This window comes from Varroa jacobsoni, unplaced genomic scaffold, assembly GCF_002532875.2.
Source record: "Varroa jacobsoni isolate VJ856 unplaced genomic scaffold, vjacob_1.0 scaffold_302, whole genome shotgun sequence".
In the NCBI taxonomy this organism is placed as follows: Eukaryota; Metazoa; Arthropoda; class Arachnida; order Mesostigmata; family Varroidae; genus Varroa; species Varroa jacobsoni.
This window is the reverse complement of record NW_019213204.1, coordinates 255,687-279,715: the sequence shown is the minus strand read 5'-3', so window position 1 is coordinate 279,715 and position 24,029 is coordinate 255,687. Positions and strand designations below refer to the sequence as shown.

General features: G+C 39.1%; 3 protein-coding genes across 13 annotated transcripts in view; 2 read left to right on the top strand and 1 right to left on the bottom strand.

Annotated features, from left to right (window-relative positions):
• The first annotated feature begins 177 nt into the window (after positions 1-177).
• SMC6 (Structural maintenance of chromosomes 6) lies at positions 178-13,428 on the top strand. Its single transcript, XM_022830961.2, has 14 exons — positions 178-587; positions 4,961-5,091; positions 5,504-5,669; positions 6,058-6,260; positions 6,557-6,838; positions 7,201-7,566; positions 7,967-8,114; positions 8,512-8,805; positions 9,103-9,755; positions 10,381-10,649; positions 10,999-11,187; positions 11,413-11,653; positions 11,909-12,203; positions 12,433-13,428. The coding sequence occupies exons 2-14, from the start codon at positions 4,966-4,968 to the stop codon at positions 12,510-12,512; spliced, it is 3,312 nt and encodes a 1,103-aa protein (XP_022686696.1). The 5' UTR covers positions 178-587; positions 4,961-4,965; the 3' UTR covers positions 12,513-13,428.
• EMC4 (ER membrane protein complex subunit 4) lies at positions 13,412-16,454 on the bottom strand. Its single transcript, XM_022830983.1, has 5 exons — positions 16,239-16,454; positions 15,335-15,449; positions 14,992-15,134; positions 13,869-14,037; positions 13,412-13,593 (listed from the first exon to the last, which is right to left on the bottom strand). Exons 1-5 carry the CDS (start codon positions 16,301-16,303, stop codon positions 13,555-13,557), a joined length of 531 nt encoding a protein of 176 aa, XP_022686718.1. The 5' UTR covers positions 16,304-16,454; the 3' UTR covers positions 13,412-13,554.
• A 102-nt stretch (positions 16,455-16,556) lies between these two features.
• Positions 16,557-24,029, top strand: part of LOC111259180 (solute carrier family 35 member F3) — a 107,797-nt gene continuing 100,324 nt past the window's right edge. For 9 of the 11 annotated variants that reach the window (XR_015310465.1, XR_015310464.1, XR_015310466.1 and 6 more), the window contains exon 1: positions 16,557-17,047. The gene's annotated coding sequence lies outside the window, so the exon portion shown is untranslated. Of the gene's footprint in view, positions 17,048-21,570; positions 23,695-24,029 lie in introns of those variants that run through there. The other 2 variants (XM_022830966.2, XM_022830964.2) reach the window with 1 other exon arrangement.

The following is a 24,029-nucleotide window of genomic DNA, read 5'->3' as shown; positions in this document are numbered from 1 at the left end:
AATGTAGTGACTTGCAGGCGAGAAATTGGAGGCTGGTCGGCCGACGACGAATGAGTGCTGACAATAAAAAAGACAGAGGGTACTACGGGTCGTTTCCTGATTGAATTGTGGAAAGGGCATTCGAATGTTAGATACAAACGCCGTCGCCACTGCTCCTAACGACACTCATCCACTGTTCTGAAATGCGCATGCTATACTTGCGCCATTTCTGATTGAACAATAATCACCTCATAAATATTATGTTGCTCACGCAAAAACAATATGTAAAACAAAGGTAATTAATAAGTACGGTTTTTCAAGAGTAAATGAGCAGTGTGCTACGAAATCCAAGCGTTTGCCGCTGCCGGCACGTGTTGTGCGGGAGCGGGCTCTAGCGGATATTTACGCGCCAACACCAGTTGGGTCGATCAGCCTGGTTGGAAGCAGGTCTGACGTTCGAAAAGCAACTGCCTGCCGAGTGTGATAACGGTGGAGTGTGGGATTATCTTGTACTGTGCAATTCTGTGACAGAAAACACCGTGGCGTTTGCTGCAGTATTCTTAATAGGTGTTAACCATCAATCATCAAAATTGATCGAAACGCTTTACGTAAGTATAGACACAGGTAATAGATCGCGGTACCATTGTTCACTTAGGCTATCAACGAGTTGCTTTGCCGCCAAAACGGATAACGCGCATATAGGATGATGAACTCAAGTCTGTCCTAATGCTTTTATAGTTTTCGTAACGGTTATAATAATAAAGTGTAACATGGCTATAAGCTATACATTACATGATACTTAGAACACGATAGCAAGACGGCTCCATTGTGAAGCGATCAAATACTCGTTAACTTAAGATTCAATATTTTTACGTTGATACGAAGCTCGAGGTAAAATTCAACCAATGAAAAGGGAGCAGAGACGGTTTTGGGAGGCTACTTTGTTTGAAAGATAAGGATAACAAGTTGTTTTTTTGTACTTAAGGAAAACAATTGATATAACAGGCAGGTACACTATTAAATGCAATCCACATCTTTCTGTCCAAAGAAGTAATACTGAATTTAAATATCGGCAAGAGCTCTATGCTTTACCTGATCTTTTTTAAGGCCAGATTTATACGCACATTATTATTTGGAGTATTCAGGTACAATCAGTTCAAAGGTTTAACATAACCTGACATTGAATTTTATAGTCCGTGTGTGTATTTAAAGAAAAATTTGTCACAAAAAATGCGACTGTTTTAGAAAAAGAAGGCGCAAAGGGGACGAGGCGAGTAACAATGCTAAAGCTAAATAGAAATGGATTACCTTTACTCGATTCAAGATACAAAACGAGAAGTAGCTTCGCGAGCAATTTGTTTCCATAGTCTTTGTCTGTATGTACGCTTTGTCTGTAATAATGGTACCGTACACTGTCGCCGCCGAAGTTGCAAATTCACTCGAAGTTGAAAATTGTTGACACGAACATGTGATGTGAAAAACCTGTTTGTTGATGTGGAAAGAAGCAAACCAAGTCAGCCAGAAATTATGACAGAAGATAAGGATAGAGGGATCTCAGTTAAACCGAAACTTGATGACCTGTGTAAATCGATGTATGATCAGCCCGCTGCCGAAAGCACTTTATCCATTTTGGCCCACTCAGTCATGCCGAGTCGTTGACATCGTGGCGATAAATTAACTTCTTTCTAGCCATAATATCATGATCAGTTGTAGCACTACTTTTACATAATTATTATTATCATTGTGAAAAATAATTAAGCATTATCTTAGGGTAAACGAAGACAATTAATGTAAAAGTCAAAAATTCATATAATAAAAAGGTCTGCTGTCATTACACTGTCTACGTCTCTAAGAGATTAAACCGAACCAAAAATCGTCTACGCACGTGTTCTATACATAACGAACATAAAAACCTTAGGTTTCCAGTATGTACGTATCTGATGGTTTATCCTCAAAGATATATTTATTTAGTTATTTGAGCGGATGGTTTCAGAAAGACAACATATTACCGCGTTGATGACGTGCATTAATGTATTTTATAAGTTATATTGCATATACTAACGGTGTACGCATAGATCGTCAAATTTCTGAAATCACTTTATTCCACTGAATTATGATTTTTTAGAAAAAAAAAACATTATTTAGAAGCAATATACTGTAAGTATATTAGACAAGACATCTAGGCAAAATTAGGAGTTAAAATCAGTGGATTTAGCCATAATTCATTAGTAGTTACGGTTCAGTGGTGGTAAGCATCGATTATAAGAGGAGATAAACTTACAGTCGAACCCACAAAAAGCAATATATACAATAATGTATAGCAAATTAAATCACAGAATCAGGATGAATGCGGTTATCGAAATGTTAGATCCTGGTTTCGGACACTTGAATTTAAAAACGCGCTAAGTAAACGAATAATAAAAGTATTTATTTAAAATAAACGGTATAAGCTAATAATAAAGGTAAGCAGATATGTGTGCTTCACTTCATTATCATTCATCATTTTATCATCGAGACATTTTTTAGTCAACACCTGCCGATTCTGGCAACACACTACTGAAGGTCTACAAATAATTTTGCCTACGAGAGTATTTGTTTCTGATTTTAATAATATCCGTCACAAGGAGTAACCAGTCGTGAAAAGTGCTTCTCTTAAATATCAACGCAACAGGGAGCTTAACTCTAAAATTGAAACTGATAATCACGAAGGTGTCGGCAATTGTCCAAAGCATTTATCTTGTAAAAGCATATGCTTTTTACTGTGACATAAGCAAAAAATTTGGCATGAGAATTTCGGCAGCTAAATACTTTTCCTTACATGTGTGAATGACGACATTCACCATTAGAAGGATTCTTTTATGGAAAATAATTTACACTAAAGAAAAGAGCTGCTGAGAATCGCTGCAGGTGGCGTATGATCCTGCCCTATACGCGTATGAGTAAATATTGATAAGCTAATTTTTGCTATTCGTTTTAATATGTTTTCATCGGCTATCTTAATACTTTGCTCTGTTCTTAAGAAGTAATTTTTGACAAAATAATCGTCTGACTTGACACATAAAACTGGTTATTATTATTGTTATTTCATGCGATTTAGTTTTTTTTAGATTAAACCTATCCGGTTACATAGACTACGTTCGATTTCTAAAAAAGCCCACTTTGGCTCAACTGGTAAATGCTGCTCTAATGGTTCAAAAAAATTTCAGGCATCGGATTCTACAGCACTACACATCGTTCAAATCATATAGGGACTTTCAAGTTCTTTGCCAGCACTTAAAACTGCTTTCAAACCCGATAATAGGAACAAAGCTTTACCATATTTTTTCCTTTCGTTAAACGTCTCCGAAGCTTTTTTCTCACAGGTGTTTTTTGAGTTTTATATAAGTAAAGGTAAACCACAAATCTGATGAATACGGGGCTAACGAGGCATGAACATCAAGTTTTTCTGTAAAAAATGCGATTCAAATCAGCAAATGCGAATCGATGGTCCGAGATGTTTACGATGAATTTAGATTTTTTGGTGGACAGCGTTACACAGTCTGCTTAAAATATTTTGGTAGTACCTAGACAGAGAAAGCGCTCATCATGGATTTGCAACACACAAGTTCCCGATAGCCAAAAAGGATCTTAAAAAGAAATCTGGCTTTTACTTAGGTCATACTTAGATTATGCAGCTTTTTTAGGTTTGGACTTGCCTTTCCAAAAATGTTTAGGTCATTGTGCCTTTGTGTTCGCGTAGTACTCATACATTTATGTCTCATGTATAATGACGTGTCGAATGAAATCTAGTTTTTCTTAGAGACTCTTATTTCATTCAACTCATTCAGTTCAAATCCTTTGGTACAAACTGCGGGCTTTCTGGCTCTCTGCTGTTACGCCCCTGGCCTCCGAATGATATCTTTAAGAGTAGTCAGAAATGGCTCTTATGAACTACCTAACTCTTCTGCAAGCTCTTTGAGAATGGGCAATTCTACTTCATGGTTTGTTTTGCTCCTCCGGATGTTTGTCCGTATTTGCCGTACCTAGTCGCTAGGAACGAGGGTTGTCCTCAAGATTCTCTAACCTGTTGAATGTCACTTACATCAATGTGCTTACAAAATACAAAGCCCATGAGCGTTCAAATGCTCTGAAATGAAAGCAAACAGACAGAGCATCCAATTTCTTATAAAATTAATAGTAACTGAGAAATCTACTAGATATATCTAGTCTTAAAAGCAACTTATGAGGAAGCTAGATCATTAAGCACGCAAAGACGGCAACAAATTAAATCTAAACAACCAGAATATTTGTCGTTTTGTTTGCACCCCACAAGTGCACTAAAGTTATGTTACTTCTGCGTAGAACATTTTTATAGTATGCTTGTTCTTAAGGCTGAAAAGATTAAGGCTGCGGAAAGATTAAAGTAATGTCATTTGAAAATCTATCAGTTGTATATACAAAACATTTCAAATAAAATAACCATAAGCAGAAACATCAGACGAAACTAAAGTTAAGATAGACTTTGTTGTTTTGATTAACACACTGTCTCTTATTTTGCAGTTTATATTGATTTTCTCAGGCCAATCGCAAAACTTAAATTAAAATATAAACCTATTTAGGAAAATGGCATTAGAAGGTGTTACTGAAGTAGTAAAATAGATACGTATTTAAAGCATTATAAAGGTTAACCTTTAAGTTCGCTTACTGCTTGATGTTCCAAACTTTTTTTTTAAAACATAGCAAAAAAACAGCAGAAATGTCACTTTTTATATGACTCAGTTACACTGCTACTAATATTCCTTTATAGTTCTAAATGTAGCGAATCTCAGGTATTAAGCAGACTGTCCACAGACGTGCTTTACGCTCTCAAATAGAATGCCTGCGTATATTGTTGATGTTCATTGACCAACAATAATGGTATCTCAAATTAGTACTCGGGCGTTTCATTCACGTGGCTTCTTATTTTGATCATATGAGTATTAATGTGCTGTACCTCTTCTAGGAGAAATGGCGAGTAATATTGACTCGCCAACGGCGTCAAGGCCGTATGGACGGAAAAGGCATCGCCGTACAGGAGTAGATGAAAAAACGCAAGATTCTGAAAATTTGACCGAACACTTCCGTCGTAGTAAGGTAAACATGTAGCATCTTATCGATACATAACGTTTATTTTTAATTTGTTTACAGCAGGTCTCAAATGTTTTCATTTGATCCGTAGCGAAGGTATACGTTCTATTGGCAGAAGCTAGGAGGATTAGCTTGCAGTTAACAAAGTTGGTTAACGATAGTTAAAGGTTTTACTGTAGAATGATTTCTACAGATCGTTTCACAACTGCTCCGACGCGCAAACTAAGCCTTCTATGAAAAACCAATGTAACACATTGAGTGTATTACTATGTTTCCACTACAGCTGTCACAACAGGCAATGGTTATTTCGTACTGAGTTTGTACAGCCTCAATAGTTAACAAATATCTAATCAAGGACGATTTTATGGTGGACTATTTTTTACACTCTATGACATTTTTTTAATATGCTGATCATTAGGTACCTCGAGCAGATGCGTCCTTATATCAACCCAACCAACCGTACCTTCCCGGCGACCATCTCTTCGGTGTCATCGAGAGGATCTCCCTCAAGAATTTCATGTGTCACTCTCACTTGGAGTTCGCCTTTGCACCGCGCGTGAACTTCATAGTGGGCCGAAATGGAAGTAAGTACTGTCAGATAGCAGCACAAATACGTTATGCGTCGTGCACTTTTTATAATTTTTTATCCTATTATTTATTAAAACGAAGGCGAACGGTATTCATCTACTAAAACATGGCTGAATTTGGCTTCAATTCAATTCATATTTTTAATTATTGAAAGGGTATTGTGCACGACAAACTGGCCTTATATTTAGAGACTCAATTGCACTTGCATTGACTCAGAGCTACCTATCCTATAATATAGTTAGCAAATGTACAATTTGAATCAAAGAAAAGCTACCAGAGAGCTAGAATGCTATATGCTGAATTTATCTGTATTATATCTCTGAATTTATTAATACTATTTCGACCTTTATATTTACTAAAACTTGCATGCATATTCACTCACAGGTGGCAAAAGTGCGGTCCTGACTGCGGTTATGGTAGGTTTAGGCGGAAAAACAACTGCAACCAATCGTGGAGCAAAAACCGCTAGCTTTATCCAGAATGGAAAGCCTTCAGCACGCGTGGAGATAACTTTGGCCAACAGAGGAAGTTATGCATATAAGCCTGACGAATTCGGGCCCAGTATTACAGTTTCGCGCATCATTCGAGTAAGTGCACTCGCTTGAAATGCAACTGTTGCTTTTCCGGCTAACTGTATCTCTCATAAAGTACGATTTCGTCGTTTGACGATAAACTATCATTAAGTGATAGTTGATAAGAGTCGTATTACTTGTCGTCACACGGCCGTTCGATATCACTTGTGCCTGAGTCATAAAGTTCAATTGCAAGCTCTATTATTGAGATTTTGTTAGCTAATGTTAACCGCCCAAACAGTACTTTAGTTAATAATAGACACAAGCGAACAAAAATTATATATAATATTCTATTTAATTTTTATCTGCAGCGAACCGGTGCCCAGTACGAAATTCGGTCGCACGATCGACGTCTTGTATCAACAAAACACGAAGACCTCCAAACAATATTACGTCACCTAAATATTCAAGTAGATAACCCCATTGTTGTGTTGAATCAGGAAACGTCTCGAAATTTTCTACAATCGAAAAATGCCAAAGACAAATATCAATTTTTTATGAAAGCCACCCAGCTTGAGGAGATTAAGGAAAATTACCGACAAACTGCTGAAGACTACAAACAGGCCACAAGGAATTTAGAGAGTAAGAGCGAGGTGAGTGTGTTTTCCCTACGTCAGTTCTTCAGGTTATTCAATCGCACACAATTTGTAATTTATAGGCTTAGAGCTAAATACGGCTAACACAACTTCAGGCTTCTTTCGTAGACTATGATGTTCCATCGACGTGTTCAGCCAGTGTTTTTCGTAATAAAAGGCCTGACTAACGCTGCACTGCTTTTGATAAATTCCAGTTTATATACAGGTGTACAACCACGTGAAATTCATTTTATAATATAGCAGTTGATGCCTACATTGAAGCATTGTAGAAGAGCTTTGGGTAGGCAATTTACCTTTCCACTTTTGTTTTTGTTATGTTATTGTGTTCTTTAATGACTTTTCATATTGCATGGAACTAGCTTCTGAATGAGCTGGAAAGTCAGAAAGCTGAATATGAACTACGGTTGAAAATTGTGGCTAATATCGCTAACGAGCGCCTCAAAGTCGAAAAACTAGAGGGTGAACTTCTCTGGTCGGCTGTCGTTAAGCATGAAGCTCTAGTCAAGGAAGCAACCACACAGGTTGAGAAATACGAAGCCCACTTAGTTCAGTTACAAAAACAAATGGATACCGTTGTTAACGATATTGAGTTTGCTGAGAAAGAAGTCGCAGAGAAGACCACGCGGATTGAAGTGAGCCTGGCTGAAAAATCGGAACTGACAAAACAAACTGAGGCTTCAAGAAGAACTGTCAATCAATTAAAGGAAAACTTCCGCAGTATTGAGGTACATAATTGACTTTATCATCATCAGTATATGGGAAGTTGCATCAGATGAAATTATATCTTGGAATTTACGCAGGAATGATTGATGTTATAAACGCTTGATACTCTGTATATATAATCAGGTATTTCGTTCGAAACACCATAATTGTTTTTCAAGGACAAATAAGCGTTTTATTAAGGCCGAGAAGCTTCCAATACTAATGCCTTATAGGAAACGACTTCCAGTATATTATTTGTAAAACGATAATTCGCTGTGATACTCAACATAGGCTATATACAAGTCTATATATAGAAATTTTAAGACTTTATAAGGGAATTTTAGATTAATGTACGTTGTAACGATGTCTTCACAAACTATTTGATAGTTTAGAAATTTTATCGTCCTGACGACGTCTTTCTAGACCGAGCAGAAGAAGCTGAAACGTGAAATCCGTGATTTGCAAGGCGATCGGGTCGCTATTCAGAATCACATGTCTAATCAACAGGAATTAGGCAAGGAATGGCATCAGGAGAAGGCTCGTAGAGAACAGGAAATTGAAATCATATTAGGTAAGCAAGTTATTTGTACCACATGTATACTTTATGAAGTTAACTTCAAGCTAATAAGCTGTCCAGTTAATTTAGGTTAGTAAATTGTATTATTTAAGCACAGTTATATCCTTCTCTGCACCAAAGTGAACGTTGTATTTAAGTAAGCAGTCGAAAAAATTTGAGTTGAAGTATATAAATATAATGTGTGCAGAAGTATTCCGGTGTTAGTACGAATCCGGTTAACGAAACATCCGTTTGGCGCTCATATTACCGCATGTGAAAGTCACGATTATTCTACGAGCAAGCGACAACAGATTGTTGATGATTATATTGCATTCCGTAAAGTTGTAAGACTATATGGGTCAAAATTAGTATCTTCAACAGTAGACTGGTTTTGTCATGGTTTTATCTTAAGATAAAATAAAAAAACTCCGCGAAAGCGAACCCGAAGCTCAAGCAACAGAACAAGCCGCTAGGAAGGAACTGGCCCGTACGGAGGATATGGCTCGTGAACACAGGACGACTTTGTCAGATCTGGAGACTCAAGTACAACGCCTGCGTCATCGCATCTCCATAGCCAGGGCGACTCTGAAAGATGCAGTCAACCGTTTCGGGCCTTCGACAGCTCAGGTTCTCAGAGACATCGTCGACGAGAAGCGCTTTCGTGTACCTCCAAAAGGCCCGATAGGGAATTTTGTTGCTGTAAAGGGTATCTTTCAACACATTTAAAAATAACCAAATCATTGAATATCTTCGGCATTGTTGATGAATGCGTATACATTATCTAAAGAGCTTTAGCTCCGCTTTCTGACGTAATGACGTATTACTAATTTGTGGTAGCACCTATCGACAGAGCATAGAATGCATGCTCTCCAGTTATTTCATGACTGGATGGAATAAGCTTTTTCTTCAAATACAAACCCTTTGCCATCACTGTTCATTCATACGTTTGGTACCCTGCGTTACGTACGCGTTCGCCGGGTATGTTTCACGTAAACATTTGCAGATGATAATTGGGTATACGCCGTCGAACGTCATTGTTCCAGCACATTAACTGGTTGGATGGTCGACAATAATGAAGACAGCAAACTGCTCAAGCAGATCCTCCTAAGACATCGAGTCACTCCAATGACGTTGTACACTCGGCGAATGGGTCGTCCACGGTACAATTGTTCCATGCCAGACTCTCGGAACTCGAGCTCGCGTTGTATGGTCTCAGTGGTCGATATAAAAGACAACGACGTGTTTAATCTTTTAATTGATATTAATCGAATCCACAATGTGCTGCTTTATGACCAGCTCAATGTGGCACTAGCCGACATGAAAAACCAAGTTACTGTTCCAAAAAATTGTACACTCGCGGTGGACGTGGAATACAATCGGGTATTTCCGACTCCAAAATATCGTTATTTCGCAAACGACCGCCCGCTTCAGGTCAAATACCTGAGTCGTACGGCTGATGATATTTTACCTCAGCTCGAAAGAGAACTAGAACCGCTTATAAGACAGGAAGCCATCGCCAAACAAGACCTACAGATTGCACAACGCGCGCAGGCGAATGCCGAGAAAACGGTACGGGAGGCGAAGTCTGTGTTCAGGGATATCACTCGAAGTTTGGCCAAATATGAAGAAGAGGTTCGGCAACTTCGAGATTTCGAGGTGAGCGGCGTACAAAAACATCTAAAGAGTCAAACCTAATAGTAGACAAAACAACGAACTCCTTTGGCGACAATTGTTTAGCATTCTGCAAGTTTAGCGTATATGTGCCTGCTAAACCTGAAGAATGCATCGTCAGAGCAGTTCGCCATACAATAGTTGAACAAATTTCTTCCAGCGAAAAACACACTGCTCATTAACTGCTTATATTTAATTCCTATGCTACTGATAAGTATTTTAACCGTTAACTGGTTTCATGATGTAGTAACATGAATCTAAGGTGTTACCACTAGTAAAAAAAATGATTTGGACTCAACTCACAAAATTATTTGATTTTAAAGTTGCTCAGTCGGGCACATCGTTTAAACATACTTGTGGGCATCTATTAACGACAAAATAGGGGACATAGCTAAAATCAACGTAGTACATCGTCAGAGTAAAGAATTTCGGGGCAGTACCTACAATAGCAAAAGTATTTTATGATGAAATAATCTTTAACTACAATATTAAATAATCTTCGAAAAAAAACTCTTTTCGTGAAAATGGCTCGTTACCTTATTACGTTTTTACAATCAAGTAGTACAACAGTAGATATCTGCTTTTATTTGTTGATACGTTCCCCGTATAGGAGCCTGTTTCTGTCACTAATGCCCCACTGGAGAACGAAATCAAGAGAATTGATAAGGAGATCGCAGCAAAAGAAGCTCAATTCTTCCCGATACAGGAACGTATCAAAGAAGCCATCGATGCAATCAGACCTGCAAACAATACACTCAAAGAGAAGGAACTTATGATCCAAGAAATAAATGACAGGACCCAACGACTCCGCAAGGAGGTCGAACGGCTACAGCAGCGAATCAAGGAACACCGTGTTGAGCTGAGAAACTTCAGCAGTAGGTTGGTCGATTACTAAGCTAATTACCCGTTTGTTATTACATACTGTTGAACTGAGTGAATTCCCTCCCTTTCTATGCCGTAATCTATAGTAATACTATTCTCGAATGTGAATTTGCGTCAACTGTATATCATTAGTTTGATTCAAATTAGTACTATTTATTCGATGATAAAGTATAACATCTCTTCGGATTGTTTTTACACAAACAAACTAAAATGTTCTTTATTTGGCGTTAATGGTGAGATAAACAGACAGACAGAGTTTGTACAGGAGTAACCGTCAAGTAGTGTGCGTGAAGTCAACTGTTCTACTATATATCTTACACATACCTTTGCTAACGTCTCTTTGTAGGAAAGGTGGTCTCGAGGATACATTAGAACAGCTGAGAGAAGAACAGGCCGTCAAGCAACGTGAGCTTGATGAAGCAGCACAAAAAGCCGTCGAAAAATGTTCGGAACGGATCGACACAAGGCGAAGAGAAGGGGAGTTAAGGATAGAACTTAAAACGCTCAAACAACAAATAGCACACATGGAAAGCGAGTGAGTATATCAAGCCTCAGAAAGAAATCGCATATTCCTACGTTGGAATCGTTGATGGTCTTTATGCCTGTTTTGTTTATGGTTTACTGGGTTTTTATTTAACTTAAAAAGCGTATCCTTACATCGAACAAAACAACAGAATAATTATCATTATAATATCTCCATCGCTAATTAACCATACGAAAATATCGCCGTGTTTTGTGTTTCCCTGTGCCTGTTAATTAGACAACCAGATCCGGTAGAAACAAAGGAGAACTATGACCGATGCGTCGAAAAGTATAACTGCCTCTCAGAAGAGCTAAATCTGATTAATACGTACATGCTCGAGTTATCGCGGCTAACACAGAAGCGGCTAAATCTCTACAAGACCGTACGAGATCTCTACTGTTTCCTCATTAATACGCTATTCAATTCGCTCATGATGTACGAGAAGTTTTATGCGGAACTGCTGTTCAATCACGAAGCGGTCAGTACGTTGATTCATTCTTGTTTCATACTAAGGATCGGTGTTTGTTTGTTTATTTATAAACACTTAGTGTCTAGTTAATAATCAGAAGAGAATACTAGCACTCTTAAATTTCGCCGACGCTGGGACCTCTCTCAATGCGTATTCAGTTCGACCATTGAAGTCATTTTATAAATCTAGTTTTGTGAGGTAGATATGCCTATCACTTTTATCTATTTGATTCCTTGTTGATAAAATGTTTCGTTCTCTAAACAGCAAACCTTGGAAATACACGTTCCTGTACTCGCTGGTAATAATTCCAATGCATCTCGCGACGTTCGAGGCTTATCCGGTGGCGAAAGATCGTACTCGACTGTTTGCTTTATCTGCTCACTGTGGGTAAATACGGCTTCAACACCATTCCGGATGTTGGACGAATTCGACATCTTCATGGACATGAGTAAACGTCGTAAAAGTTTACAAATGCTTCTGCAAGTCTGTCAGCTACAGCCAGGCTGCCAGTTTATCTTCCTCACGCCCTTGGAAATGCCTCAACTCGATGCCCTTAAAGGTAGTAAGTTTAGAAACCTTTAAGCTTGTTTTAAAAGCTGTCCACGTAGGCGTATAGTAAAACCTTATGGGAATTATTGTACCAGATTCATGGGTTTTAATCTAGCCAAATGGGCAGACCTGATATAGCGTTTGTTAGCTTGTACCCACGCAGCCCAGTGTTAACATGTCCGCGTTATTCTGATGCACTATTGCATGCTAACTTTTTTATTTCTATACTTAACTTACAGAAAATATCGTCCGAATCCAGATGATGCCCGAACCAAGAAGAAACAATTTATCAATGGCATCAACTTCGTCTATGGATTAAATGATATAAATGTCCAACAAAAGCGTTAGGCAAGTCTAACGTAAGCAAACAGACACGTGAATTTTGTCTTCAGAAGACAGCCTATTGACTGGAACGTGCTAGCAGCTGCATACTCACAGTGAAGGTCATATTATTTCGGCGTCTCCAAGCTGATTCTTAGGCCAACGTTAATGTAGAAATATAAATATCAAGTAAACATGTCATCAAAAGCAAATATTTGTGTAGACACTTATCACTGAACAAAGGAGAAGGAAATTTACCATTAATATAAGATCCGTTGTATATATTAAATATTACATGCATCTATAAACAATGCATGCCATGAAAAATGATGACATAACACTCGTTAAAATGACAATTGTGGAGCGACCCAACAGGTCTGTTGTCATTTCTTAACGTAGTGAACTCCCCGGCATCGTTACATTGTTTTTCATTACAAAAAAGAAAAGTTGCCAGGGTGTTCCTAAGGAAACCTACAGTGTGGTAAACAAGCTCAAATATGAACAGCGGTGTAGAACAGCATAACAGTGTTGTAATAGCAATGCAGTACACACTCACTGAACAAACGACGCGACGATGGCCATAACATTTGATTAATACATGATCAACAAAAGAAATCCAAACCAGGCATGTCATACAGGTAAAACATAATATTCAAAATTTTATCGATTTGCTAAGAATGATACTTGTGATCTGGCCGATCACAAGATCAGATTTTCTTATAAAAGGAGCATTTGTATTATATTACCTTCCAAATTAATCGGTTCGAAGTAAGAAGCAAAAAATGTATGAAATTTGAATTATTTCCCGACTGATTACTTGTTGGAATAGCAGGCAGATTCAATAAGAAGCGTTGCATACTTGCCTACTTGTATACAGGAATAAATGCTAATATAATATCTGGTGTATTTTACAACCGCTCTCTTTATTCATAATGATAGCAATCATGTGATCGTGTAAATTGCCTATATATTATTAGTAATAATATAAATAAACTGTATTAATAATATTTATAATGCCATTAAGTTAGACAAGCTGACATTTAGCTGAGACTGAGACCGCCGCCTGAGTACTCCGCCCTCTGGAAAACAAACATCGAGTGAACTATTGTTATAATTAATGTTATTGTCGCGTTTTTATCTGTAATTAATTGGAATTAACCGTACGAAATATTTTCTTTACTTTTAGAGCCATACATTTATTTTTTGTAGCGATTCGTTAAAATTAAAAGATCGTTTTAGAAAAAAACTCAATGGGAAACTACTTCATTTATTACGAACTTCCGATCTGCATAGGGCACTATCGTAGTAGGAAATTACTAGAAATTGAAGTGAAGCATCGAGTGACTTTTCTTACCATCGCAGGTTCAACGAAGTCTAACCAGTCAGATGCGTATGTAGGTAATAACCCCATCGATGAACATTTGTATAATGCTAACGCAACCGTGGCCAGGTTGCCAATGACGTACACTAGTTTCTGAAGAATAGCCTGTGTACCCGTTATCATCGCGAACGTGGCATTTACACTGAAATGCGTAATTTGATTTTTCGCTAAGTATGGGAAGCACAGCTATTCAACAATATGATAACTATTACTACACAACGGCCATCATACTTGGAGATGCTATAGCACGACTTAACCATAGATATATGTCGAACAGAAAGACTTTACCATTTCATACATATTACCGCAGCCATAGAGTATAGCCAAACATTAATTTAAATATATTACGAAAGTATGTTGGTGGAAGGAGAGGTTGAAATATTTATCTGAAAAAATTATAAAAATTATTATTTTAATATACATAAGAATTATGTGTTGATAAGTAAAGCTTCAAACCAAATAGCTTAGCGAATTTGCACGTCAAACAGTGACGAATCCTATAGAATACTTGCCTTCTTTTGCAACTTCGTGTACAGAACGCGCGACACCTATTGGCGATAATTATTGATATAGTCTACTTGTCAAAAAAAGGAAACCGGAAACTAACATCTCTGCAGGACCAATTCCACCATATCACTATATTTTACTTAATTCCCGAACGTAATGCGCTCCCCGAGCCCTCAAACAAAATCGTCCTATACTATATTTACTTGCTACTAAAACGACAACAGAATCTGTTCAGAAAACATGTTGCTAAATGTTGCAAAGGGTATCACCTTAAATCAAGCTAGTTGGCAATTCCGCAAGCATCAATATTTAGAGCCACTCAAGCTTATTGCTCTATATTAACATAATGACCTCTCAGTTACCATATAAATATATATAGCCCTGCCTATTCTTTGGCGTGTTGTCCTTAGTGTTGATAACGTAAGAGAATACGGTATATGTCGAAATATGTCCGACTTTTCGAAGACAGAGGGACCAAAATAAAAACGACAACATAACTACGCTATAATAATCAATAACTATGCTAAGTTATAATAATAATTACTATAGATTATAAAAATACATAATAAATAAACTAATAAGCACTTACGCAATGAGAGCCTTAATAGGTCTGAGAAATAACATCCCCACCATCATCAACGGGAATATTGAGATCGAGTCGCCTGCCATATACATGATGAACAAATTCATCGGAATCTGTTTCAATGGTCCCAAAGCGATGTCCCACGAGCGCTGCAATTACAGTTAAGTATCACTAGATACTTCCTCTATTAGCACTCGATTTATGGTAAATATATAATTTTCATTAAGGTAGTATTTTTGAGAATCAACGTGACGTTTTTGCGCTAACGGCACCACAAAACATTCAAATGTTGTCGTCTAGAGGTAGGTCGTATCTTGCTGAAAATTACAATGAAGTTTAAAACACGAACTTTGACAATGAGGGTTGATTCGTTGTCTCGAAGGGACTGTGTCGTACTAAACGCCATTGTGGGAAGGAAGCCCGGTGGCAAGGACAGCGGTTCTCCTACCCTTTCGACAGTCTTCCTAAAAAATGGAAAATAAGAAGTATATTTAGTGTGAAATAAGCTATGAAATTTCATTATCTATAAATACGCGCAGCTGAGCACGCCACTGCCACGTATAGTTCTAATATTCGTGCATGGCGAACACATTACATACAAACACACTGGGTTAATGCGAAAAAAATCAAACTTACAAAAGAAAGCTATGTTATCAAAACAAAATCCGTATGAATGGGTTTGTTACATTGCGATGAGAAGCTCTTTGAGTCTATAATCCGGCAAACGGGTATGAATCATAGTCTGAATTTTGCAAACATGTCGCCGACGTTTACCCGAAAGATGCACTTTAGAAAGAACACAGCTGGGCGTTGGGTATAAGTTGAAACTTATACTATTGAATTTCAATAGATAGAACTGATCGTTCTGGTGAACATGAATTTACTTCTGTCATAAGTGTTTCACATTTGGATCGATTAGAATTTAACTTTTTTTTTTTATTGTTGTTGGTTTACAGTCTAATGAAGCAGCAAACCTAAATTGATTATCACAAACATGCGCTCAAAAAACATCGTTAGTACAAAGGCCGGATTGAATCGAAAAGTCAGAAAAATATGAGTTTTTAACAGCTGCATTTGCAATATATCTAATATATGCTGGTTTGACCTCATACTGCTGCTTCGAATCAAGCAGCTCTCAACGTGTTTCGTGCAATTAAGTAGCACGCACGAAATTCTTTTCGAATTCCCTAACCACGAAGGAATCAAGAAGATCTTCAATATAAAAAAAAACTTCCGCTTATAACTATACATACGTTATTAACGGATTCAGCGTACATCGAGCTTTTTTCAGTGAAACTTGTTTTCCTTGAGAACTCATGATTAGTGGGCTGTTGTTGCTGCTGCTGCTACTTTAGACAAACTCACACTTGACGCTTCGGTAAATTCTGTCAACTGATTCAATTAACGTCACCATGCAATATTACAATAGAAACGCGGACAAAGCAAGGTAACAACAAGTAAACACTATTGCATGGCTGAATCGTTCGGGAAAATTGACAACACAGATTCACGATGAGCTCTATGATTTTTGTTTGGCGCGTGATGACCCAGCGTGCGATTCACCACGTGTTAACCGACGTCAGTCAACAAGATGCAAATGGCAAGGCTCTAGGCAAACGTCGACTACCCGTTGTGTGAATATATTTACTTTAATCTCGTGGAAAAATTGAAATAGTAGAACCCTGTGAAGACACAATTTGTTTTTTTAAACAAGTTCACATCCGGTTGAAAGAGTAAGGAGTATGAGAAAGAAATGCGTGCACACTGGCTATGCATACCGTAATTAAGCAAATGCATATTTTTGTTGTGCCGTAAACATTCGTAACCTTGTCCCAGCAATTAATATTGGTGATGTCTCTTATAAATTACCTTTATCGTGTAGTATAGATCGTTGCTTTAGAAATGTGATAGTTAGATGAATAAACAAACAAGTCTTTGAAGATAGCAAATAGTCCGTGTATTCCGTGGAAAATGGCAGATGATGTGATTGAATTCTGCCTGCTCTGAGCATTTTTTCATTTAGAGTACAACACAACATTTCAGTCAAACAAAGCTGTAAGGGGTAAGTACTGCCAACGATGATTATTCTTATATTATTCTGGTATTAAAGGCTGACTCGTTTGATACCACAATGTTTTGATAGTCTGGTATTGAACAACAATGTCGTACAAATCTGTGTGACACGAATTTTAGCGTTCAGGAGCTTACGTTTAACGTAAGAGTCTTGTAAATACTGCCTTGCAATACTAGCTCTGGAGTAGGGGTAAGACTAAAAAAAATATTTTGTAAAATTAACAAATTCAGTACGGTGTTTATTTAATTTTCATTCAACACGACAACAGGCTTTGCCACACGCACCGATATTTCTTTAGTTATGTGTGTATACACAACATGTACCACAAAATGTATAAACTGTCCAATGTAGAACAGATCTTTCTAACTATTCCTTTTTAGAGGGTGTAATAAATTGTTATAAATAATAAATTAATATATATATAAAAATAAAATAAAAAATTAACCACTGTTAGCTTTCGAATCACAAGAATTTAGCTTGAAATACTATTGGAGGTATGAAAATGTAGAAGCACATTGATCGTATCGCAGGGAGTTTCAGATAGATTTACCCATGCGATTCACAATTAATCAGATGAAGCATAAGTCTGAAATGACTGCAATTGTTCAGGATGTTCACAGACGTCAATCCGAAAAATCGAAGAACATACCGAGAGTTTTACCGACAAAAAAATACTGGAAGGAACTAGCCGAATGATTCAAAAATCTATTTTATGACTGTAGTAAATCGAATGCCTATCGTATTTTAACAGGATACCAATAGAAAAGTTACGTTCGAACAATGGCAAATGTTACTGAAAATGATTTGGACCGATGAGTAAAACGTTTCTACCGAAAAAGTGTTGGAAAAATATGAGCAGGCTGCGTAGCTTCTTTATGAAAACTGTATAGAGTGGGAAATCTGCATCCAAGTAAACGGTGCAATCGATCGGGATCATTGCACCTACCGTATAACTAACTGTAAGTTCACACAATGCGCAGCAATGCTACGTAAACTTATCAGTGTGTTGTGACATTTCAAGCAAAACATCAACTAAACTTTTGTTTTCTTATGGTAGAATGGTTGATGCCAATTACTTAAATGTGTTACAAGAATTTTGGTGGAAATGTCAAACGTTATATTCAACAGAACGTTCTAAAATGGCATCGTAAAACTGAAGAAGACGAAACATACCCTTCAGTATAACTACCTTTGAGCAGTCTTTTCAAACGCGGAACCGTCGCAACAATGGCACAAGTATCCTAAGCTGCAAGAGACGAGATAGAGCAAATATTAAAAAAATTACTATTTTCCACCAGAAACACGAATTTTCTTAGCTTGAAACCGAGGTTCAAGTTCCATTCACTTCTAACCGGCGTGTAGGGGTGAGAGAATACCCTCAAATGGTATGTAGAAGTTAATAAACAATGCATTCAGTAGGGATGAATAATATTTGAGGACAAAAATTGCCATTACCTATGTTCTAGCCTCATAGTTATTCCACGAAATCGTGTAGTATAAATGAACAACATATTCCGTATTAGTAGAACCAGCTTCTTCAAATCGAGAAGCTAAACTTTCATAAACCGTTGGGATAACGATGGGGCATTCATTCCTGTATCTGGGTCAAGTACTTTGAGAAATATAGGACAGGCATGCTATTGAGAGGTATGTCCGTAGTGTAATGCTGCAAGTTATGCCACAAATTAGGTATATTCCTAATTCGAATTAATAAAAACTGCTTTATAGCTAATGTTTACATTAAGTATCCCTAAGCTATAGATGGTAGTTATAATTAAATATTGTCTATGACGTGTATCGGAAAATTTACAATAGGACTTCAGAAGTGAAGACAGTTGTATGGAATTATCTGTCGAGCATCTATAGTTCAAACGGATTTCGAAAACTCTATCAAGCAGTTAGCAAGCATTCATAACTTACAATGCAGAGTATGCCCAATGAAACTGTACAGATGTAATTAAATAAGCTTGAAAAAGATTTATCAATCCACGTAATATTTGATTTGTGGCCGCAAAACAGGCCACGAAGAAGCTGCGAATATTCACCAAGTCATGTTGTCCTCATATTCAGGTGAACTATGAAAGAACACAGTGTGTGACTATTTTTCATAAGGTCTCCAAGAAAAGGCCACACCAACCCGAAATGAAAAAAAAACTACTTGTGAGACTTACAAATTGTTAATGCATATATATATATCAAAAAAAAAAAAACGAGACTACAATATTTCATTCATAAAGCTTTACATCAATATACCGAGTTTTTACAATGCGGGCTATAAAATAGGGGAATCTTATTTGGGATATAATAAAACTCTACAAAAGAAAGCTGAAATAAGTACGATGAACATATAGTTTCTAAGTAACTGGTTGTTGATTATCACAGCTTTATTATCGGCAACGGTTTCTGGATGGCTATTGACGTACTGTATAGGATAAGAAAATTACCATAATTATATTATAGTGACTCATTTGAGGCTAACCCTTAACCACACCCTACAATCGCTATCTCTATACAGAGACCTCCTCAAATCAAGCAAGCCTTAAGAAGCTGGTACGTTTCTGGTCACTTACGGTCCACGCCGCAAATGGCGCTCGCATCTTTACAGCGACTCTGTTCGATGTTACGATCAAACCCTATGAGTTCACAAGACAATGTTTAGCTGAATGCCATCTAGAAATAACCCACGACAATGTTTTTTTTCAGTCTTGTATACTCAGCCATGCATTTTTCATAGATAGAAAACTCAGGCAAGTGTATAATAGCACGCTCTTTTCTCCGTTGTTCATTTTGAAGCTCGTGTATGCCATTGTCCTAATGTTCACTACAACTGAAGCTGCTTAATCTCATCCTTGTAAACATTCGTCCGTTTTCAGTGTTTGCTGCGATTTCCTTAGGACGCCGGCCCTTCTATACTGACCTACGCAGTCGTGTCGATTTTCTTCATCCCTCTCAATCAATTAAGCGGTTCTTACGGAAACCAAACAAGATGGCGAGTTTGATGTAGTAACGCCATTGTACGCAATAACCCTTTTCTGGGAGCCTTTAACGATCCTATAGCCCGTTCGTAAATTTGAGTTAGCTGATGTATTTTGACTAATATTTGTCGATGCATATACAAATATTACGGCATTACCAATAACTGTAATAAGGACGTTGATGTACGATTTTACATTATAGCGATTTTTGAGAAAAAATGTAATCATCTTAAACAAAAAGAAACCTATAGTTTGACCTTTTTTTAGTGTATATCTTCTGGATGTTCTCTTTATTTGATGTATTTTTATTGCCTTTGCTTTCACTCTCGTAGGAGAAGTAAAACGAATTAAGGGAGGAGTTTTTATCATTCAAATGGTTTCGTCTGCGACGCTACGGCCACCGCTCTGGTATAATCTTCGTAAATACAATAGATATTGGCATATTGTCAGAAGTACTTCACGTAGGGGCAATTTTTATTCGACAAAAGACAAAAGTCTGTCTATTGCGGCGGAATATTAATTCAGCAAGATGTCTTCGTTTCCTTCATTACATGAGTTGGTCAATTGATTGATTCCTGTTTTTGCTAGTCGTGGTGACATAACGCTATGCTGCATGTACTATATTGTGAAGCCGGAAGGGCGCTTGCAAGAAGTTCCCTCAGCTTGTCTTTCGACGACAGTTGCTTCGGGCCATCAATGGCGGCCTCTGCTATACGGGCAATCCGTGGCAAATAACGATCCGCCGGTATAGAAGCAATTGGCCGACCGGCTGGTTAATGTTAACAAACTCCAAGAAAGTAGGACCTAACGGCGGTAGAGGCCAGGCAGGGTCGAGGGTGGGGGCCAACCTGACGAAACTATTCGGGCTACAATTCTTCCGCTCTTCACGAGATTTGACGAGGACGTCGATCGACTACGTGAGTGACAACGACAACAATAACGATAAGGATGATGTCGACAACAACAGCAATCGATTACGAAGAGAAGTAGCGAGAGGGTACCCATACACACGCAAGAGACATGCGGCAGTGGACTCTTCGCCAGTCGCCTCGCAGCTGCCATTGCTGCTTTCATGCTACAAACGCAAGAACGAACAACCAATCAGGCATGCTACTTTATTGCCGGCCTTCTTGGTGTGACCCATTCACTCACGTGCCCACTCGACCGCCAACGAACCGCAAAGCTTACTTTAGCGACCAAATCAGGCCACGCCAACGTGCTACTCTGGACAGTCATCCCGTTTCCCCTCCCCCTTTTCCAATACCACTAACACTACCGGCCCCAGCTCGTCGTTGCGTCACCCCAGAAAAGCCTTCTCTTATAGCTACGAAGCTGGTTGTCGGAGTTTGGGAGCTGGTAAACCGGGGTCGGGCCTTCTGCTGATGCTGGGGAAGACGCGATTCGCGCGACATTGAGTTCTGTGCACTCCTCGCTCGCGGTTCGAAGAACGTTGGTAGACAAACTGAGCGGTGTGGTTGAACGGGGTAGAACTAGGGCACCTACGACAACTACTAGAAGGAGAACAAGATTACCGCTACCCTATGACTAGTACCCTTTCCCCACGACCCCGACGACAACAATTAACGGCAAGAGCAGCAGCCTATCGCGCATGCGCTCAGGACCCAACAAAGCAGCAATCACCTCCTGTCGACAGCGGTACGACGATCAAGCAGCTTATGTTGTGTATTCGGTGTGGCACAGCCTAGGGCAGCAACAGCAGCAGCGTCCTACATCGAAGCCACTGCACGCTCGGCGTCTCACCAAGAAACGAAGAGACAAGCGGTCCTTGTCATTTACCGCTGTCGAGGGGATCAAACAGGAAAAAACAAACAAACTGCTTCTGCTGAACCACACCAGCGTCACCAGTGCTGATGGGGATAGCGGCTCGTTGTTTGCTTCCTTGTCGTCTGTCTGTCTTTTGGCCTGTCGAAAATAAAAGGGAAGAGAACGCCGCCAAGAGAACAAGGGGAATCGAGGGTCTTCCAGCCCTCGCCACCTTCGCGGGCATCACACCCCCTTCCGCCACAGCGGCGGTGGGTCGAGGCCCCTCCATTGCCACCACCACGTCAAACAGAAACAGCAGCAACACCAACCACTTTCAGCACAGGGGGGCAAGCTCTCGCGGTCAGCAGCTGTGTAACCAGAGTAGAATTGACGGAGAGAGCTAGTGCTGGTCACTAGGTGCAAAGGGAAGGGACCAACTCGACCAAACAACGGGGCAAACACAACAGAGCTTGCGAGCTAATCACTGCCCCGATCTATTTTGTTCCGTGTAATTGTTTTCGTAGTAAAACCTACTATTACAACTACTGCTACGATAGGTACTAGCAGGAATCCACCAGGAATTTGGCCGCTAAGCTGAAGGCTATAACTGAGGCGTATTTTGGAATCGAATCATGCTGCGCTGCGGCACGCCAGAACGAAACTCGCGGGCTCTCCCTCTACTGGTTTTGCTTACGTTTCGGTTTGCTATTTCAGCGATTATATCATCAACGATGTTGCAATAATACCATCAAAACTCTGAGGATACTGCTGCGATGGAATCGTCAGTTTCGTATTTGTCGCCTGCGGCCACTCCACGACCTCCGTCGTTGTCGTCATGGAGCGTCATCTACTTCGCCGGCCGTAGTAAGAAGCTAATTGCGACTAATTGATTCGTTCTAATTGCGCTATGTTGAAACTTCCGATTTGCCACCTATTGAAATTGTTCTGTGTGCTGTGCTCATATTGCTGATTTTTGGGCTCATTTTTACCGTTGTTGCCGCGAGAGTGCTTTTCGGTGTGCTACGATTTCGATTTTTCACATAAGACGAGCACCTTGTCGTACTACTGATAAGGGCTACAGTATGAAAGTGAAGTAGTTTTCCCGTCTTGAGGAGACCATAAGTCGACGTCGGAAAGAAAAAATGGCCGAGCGACAAAAAATACGGTATTTGTATCATTATAAAGTGCGATAAGAACGAATCGTAATCAAATATACTCCCTCCGAAAAGTTTATCGCTTGCGGAAGAGCGGCATGCAACCGGTGCAATAATGTACGTTCTTTCTTCAGAAAATGGCCTTTGGGTTCAACCAGGAACAACGCAGGTCAAATGAAAACGGAACTAGTCATTGTTACTTAGTCATCATGTCAGTATCCAATCAAATGATCTGCAAGTGTTTTCTCATTATTCAACACTAGCATCAACAAGATTTGTCTGTTTATGCAGGATTGTGTTCTCCTTCCTACCCTGCACCCACAGCAGCGCCTTTTGGTGCTTCTTTCAGTTGTGCCTCGACCCATTTCGTCGCCGCTGATGTATGTTGCTGTGGGTGCGTCGTGAGTCAAAAGAAGTCGGTAGAAAACGCTAATACTAGTGCTGATGACTGGGTGTCTGTATGTGTATGCCTGTGAGTGCGTGTGCATGTGTATGTTTGTGTGCGCGCGCGGAGTCTAGGAAGTCCAGCGAGCAGAATTAGTGAGTCAGTCATAGCAAAATGCTGTTCTGGGTTTGGCCGATGTGTGGTGCGTGAGGTGCTCCTGAGTCAGCGTTCACGATCACCCAGGGCATTCGCCTAATCGGAGTCTGTCATCCTGTCGTAGATCGGGAGCAATCGAGCGAAAAAAAGAGAAAAAAACAGCCTGCCAAAAAAGAAGAGAGGACGCGACCAAGAACTAAGGTAGGTTGTCTGGAGGTCTGGTGGGTAAGGTGGGCAGGCCAATAAGCCAGTCAGGAAGCTGGCTAGGAAAGCATGTTCTCGGGTTGATACTTTGATGGCTAGGTAAGTCAAGACTGGAGCGTGGTTCTGACCACAGTAAAGGTTAAGGACGTGTCCTAGATAACTGAATAGCTTCTTCACCTCAAGCAAGCCGATTGGTCACTGAGAAAGGCAAACGAAAAAAACGAGGAAAGATCCTTACGATATATGCATGCTTACGAGTAAATATTGCTGAAGTAGTATCGTGACCGATATAACCTGCAGTTCGGTGTACGTGTTATATTTAAGCGAAGTAA

Bases quoted from the DNA above. Each gene is read 5' to 3' on its own strand.
- SMC6 (XM_022830961.2), top strand. From the start codon at position 4,966: ATGGCGAGTAATATTGACTCGCCAACGGCGTCAAGGCCGTATGGACGG. The intron at 5,092-5,503 runs GTAAACATGTAG...GCTGATCATTAG, and splicing joins AACACTTCCGTCGTAGTAAG to GTACCTCGAGCAGATGCGTC. The intron at 10,650-10,998 runs GTTGGTCGATTA...GTCTCTTTGTAG, and splicing joins CTGAGAAACTTCAGCAGTAG to GAAAGGTGGTCTCGAGGATA.
- EMC4 (XM_022830983.1), bottom strand. From the start codon at position 16,303: ATGAGTTCTCAAGGAAAACAAGTTTCACTGAAAAAAGCTCGATGTACG. The intron at 15,135-15,334 runs GTTCGTGTTTTA...CTGTAATTGCAG, and splicing joins AATCAACCCTCATTGTCAAA to CGCTCGTGGGACATCGCTTT. The intron at 14,038-14,991 runs GTAAGTGCTTAT...TACGCATTTCAG, and splicing joins CCTATTAAGGCTCTCATTGC to TGTAAATGCCACGTTCGCGA.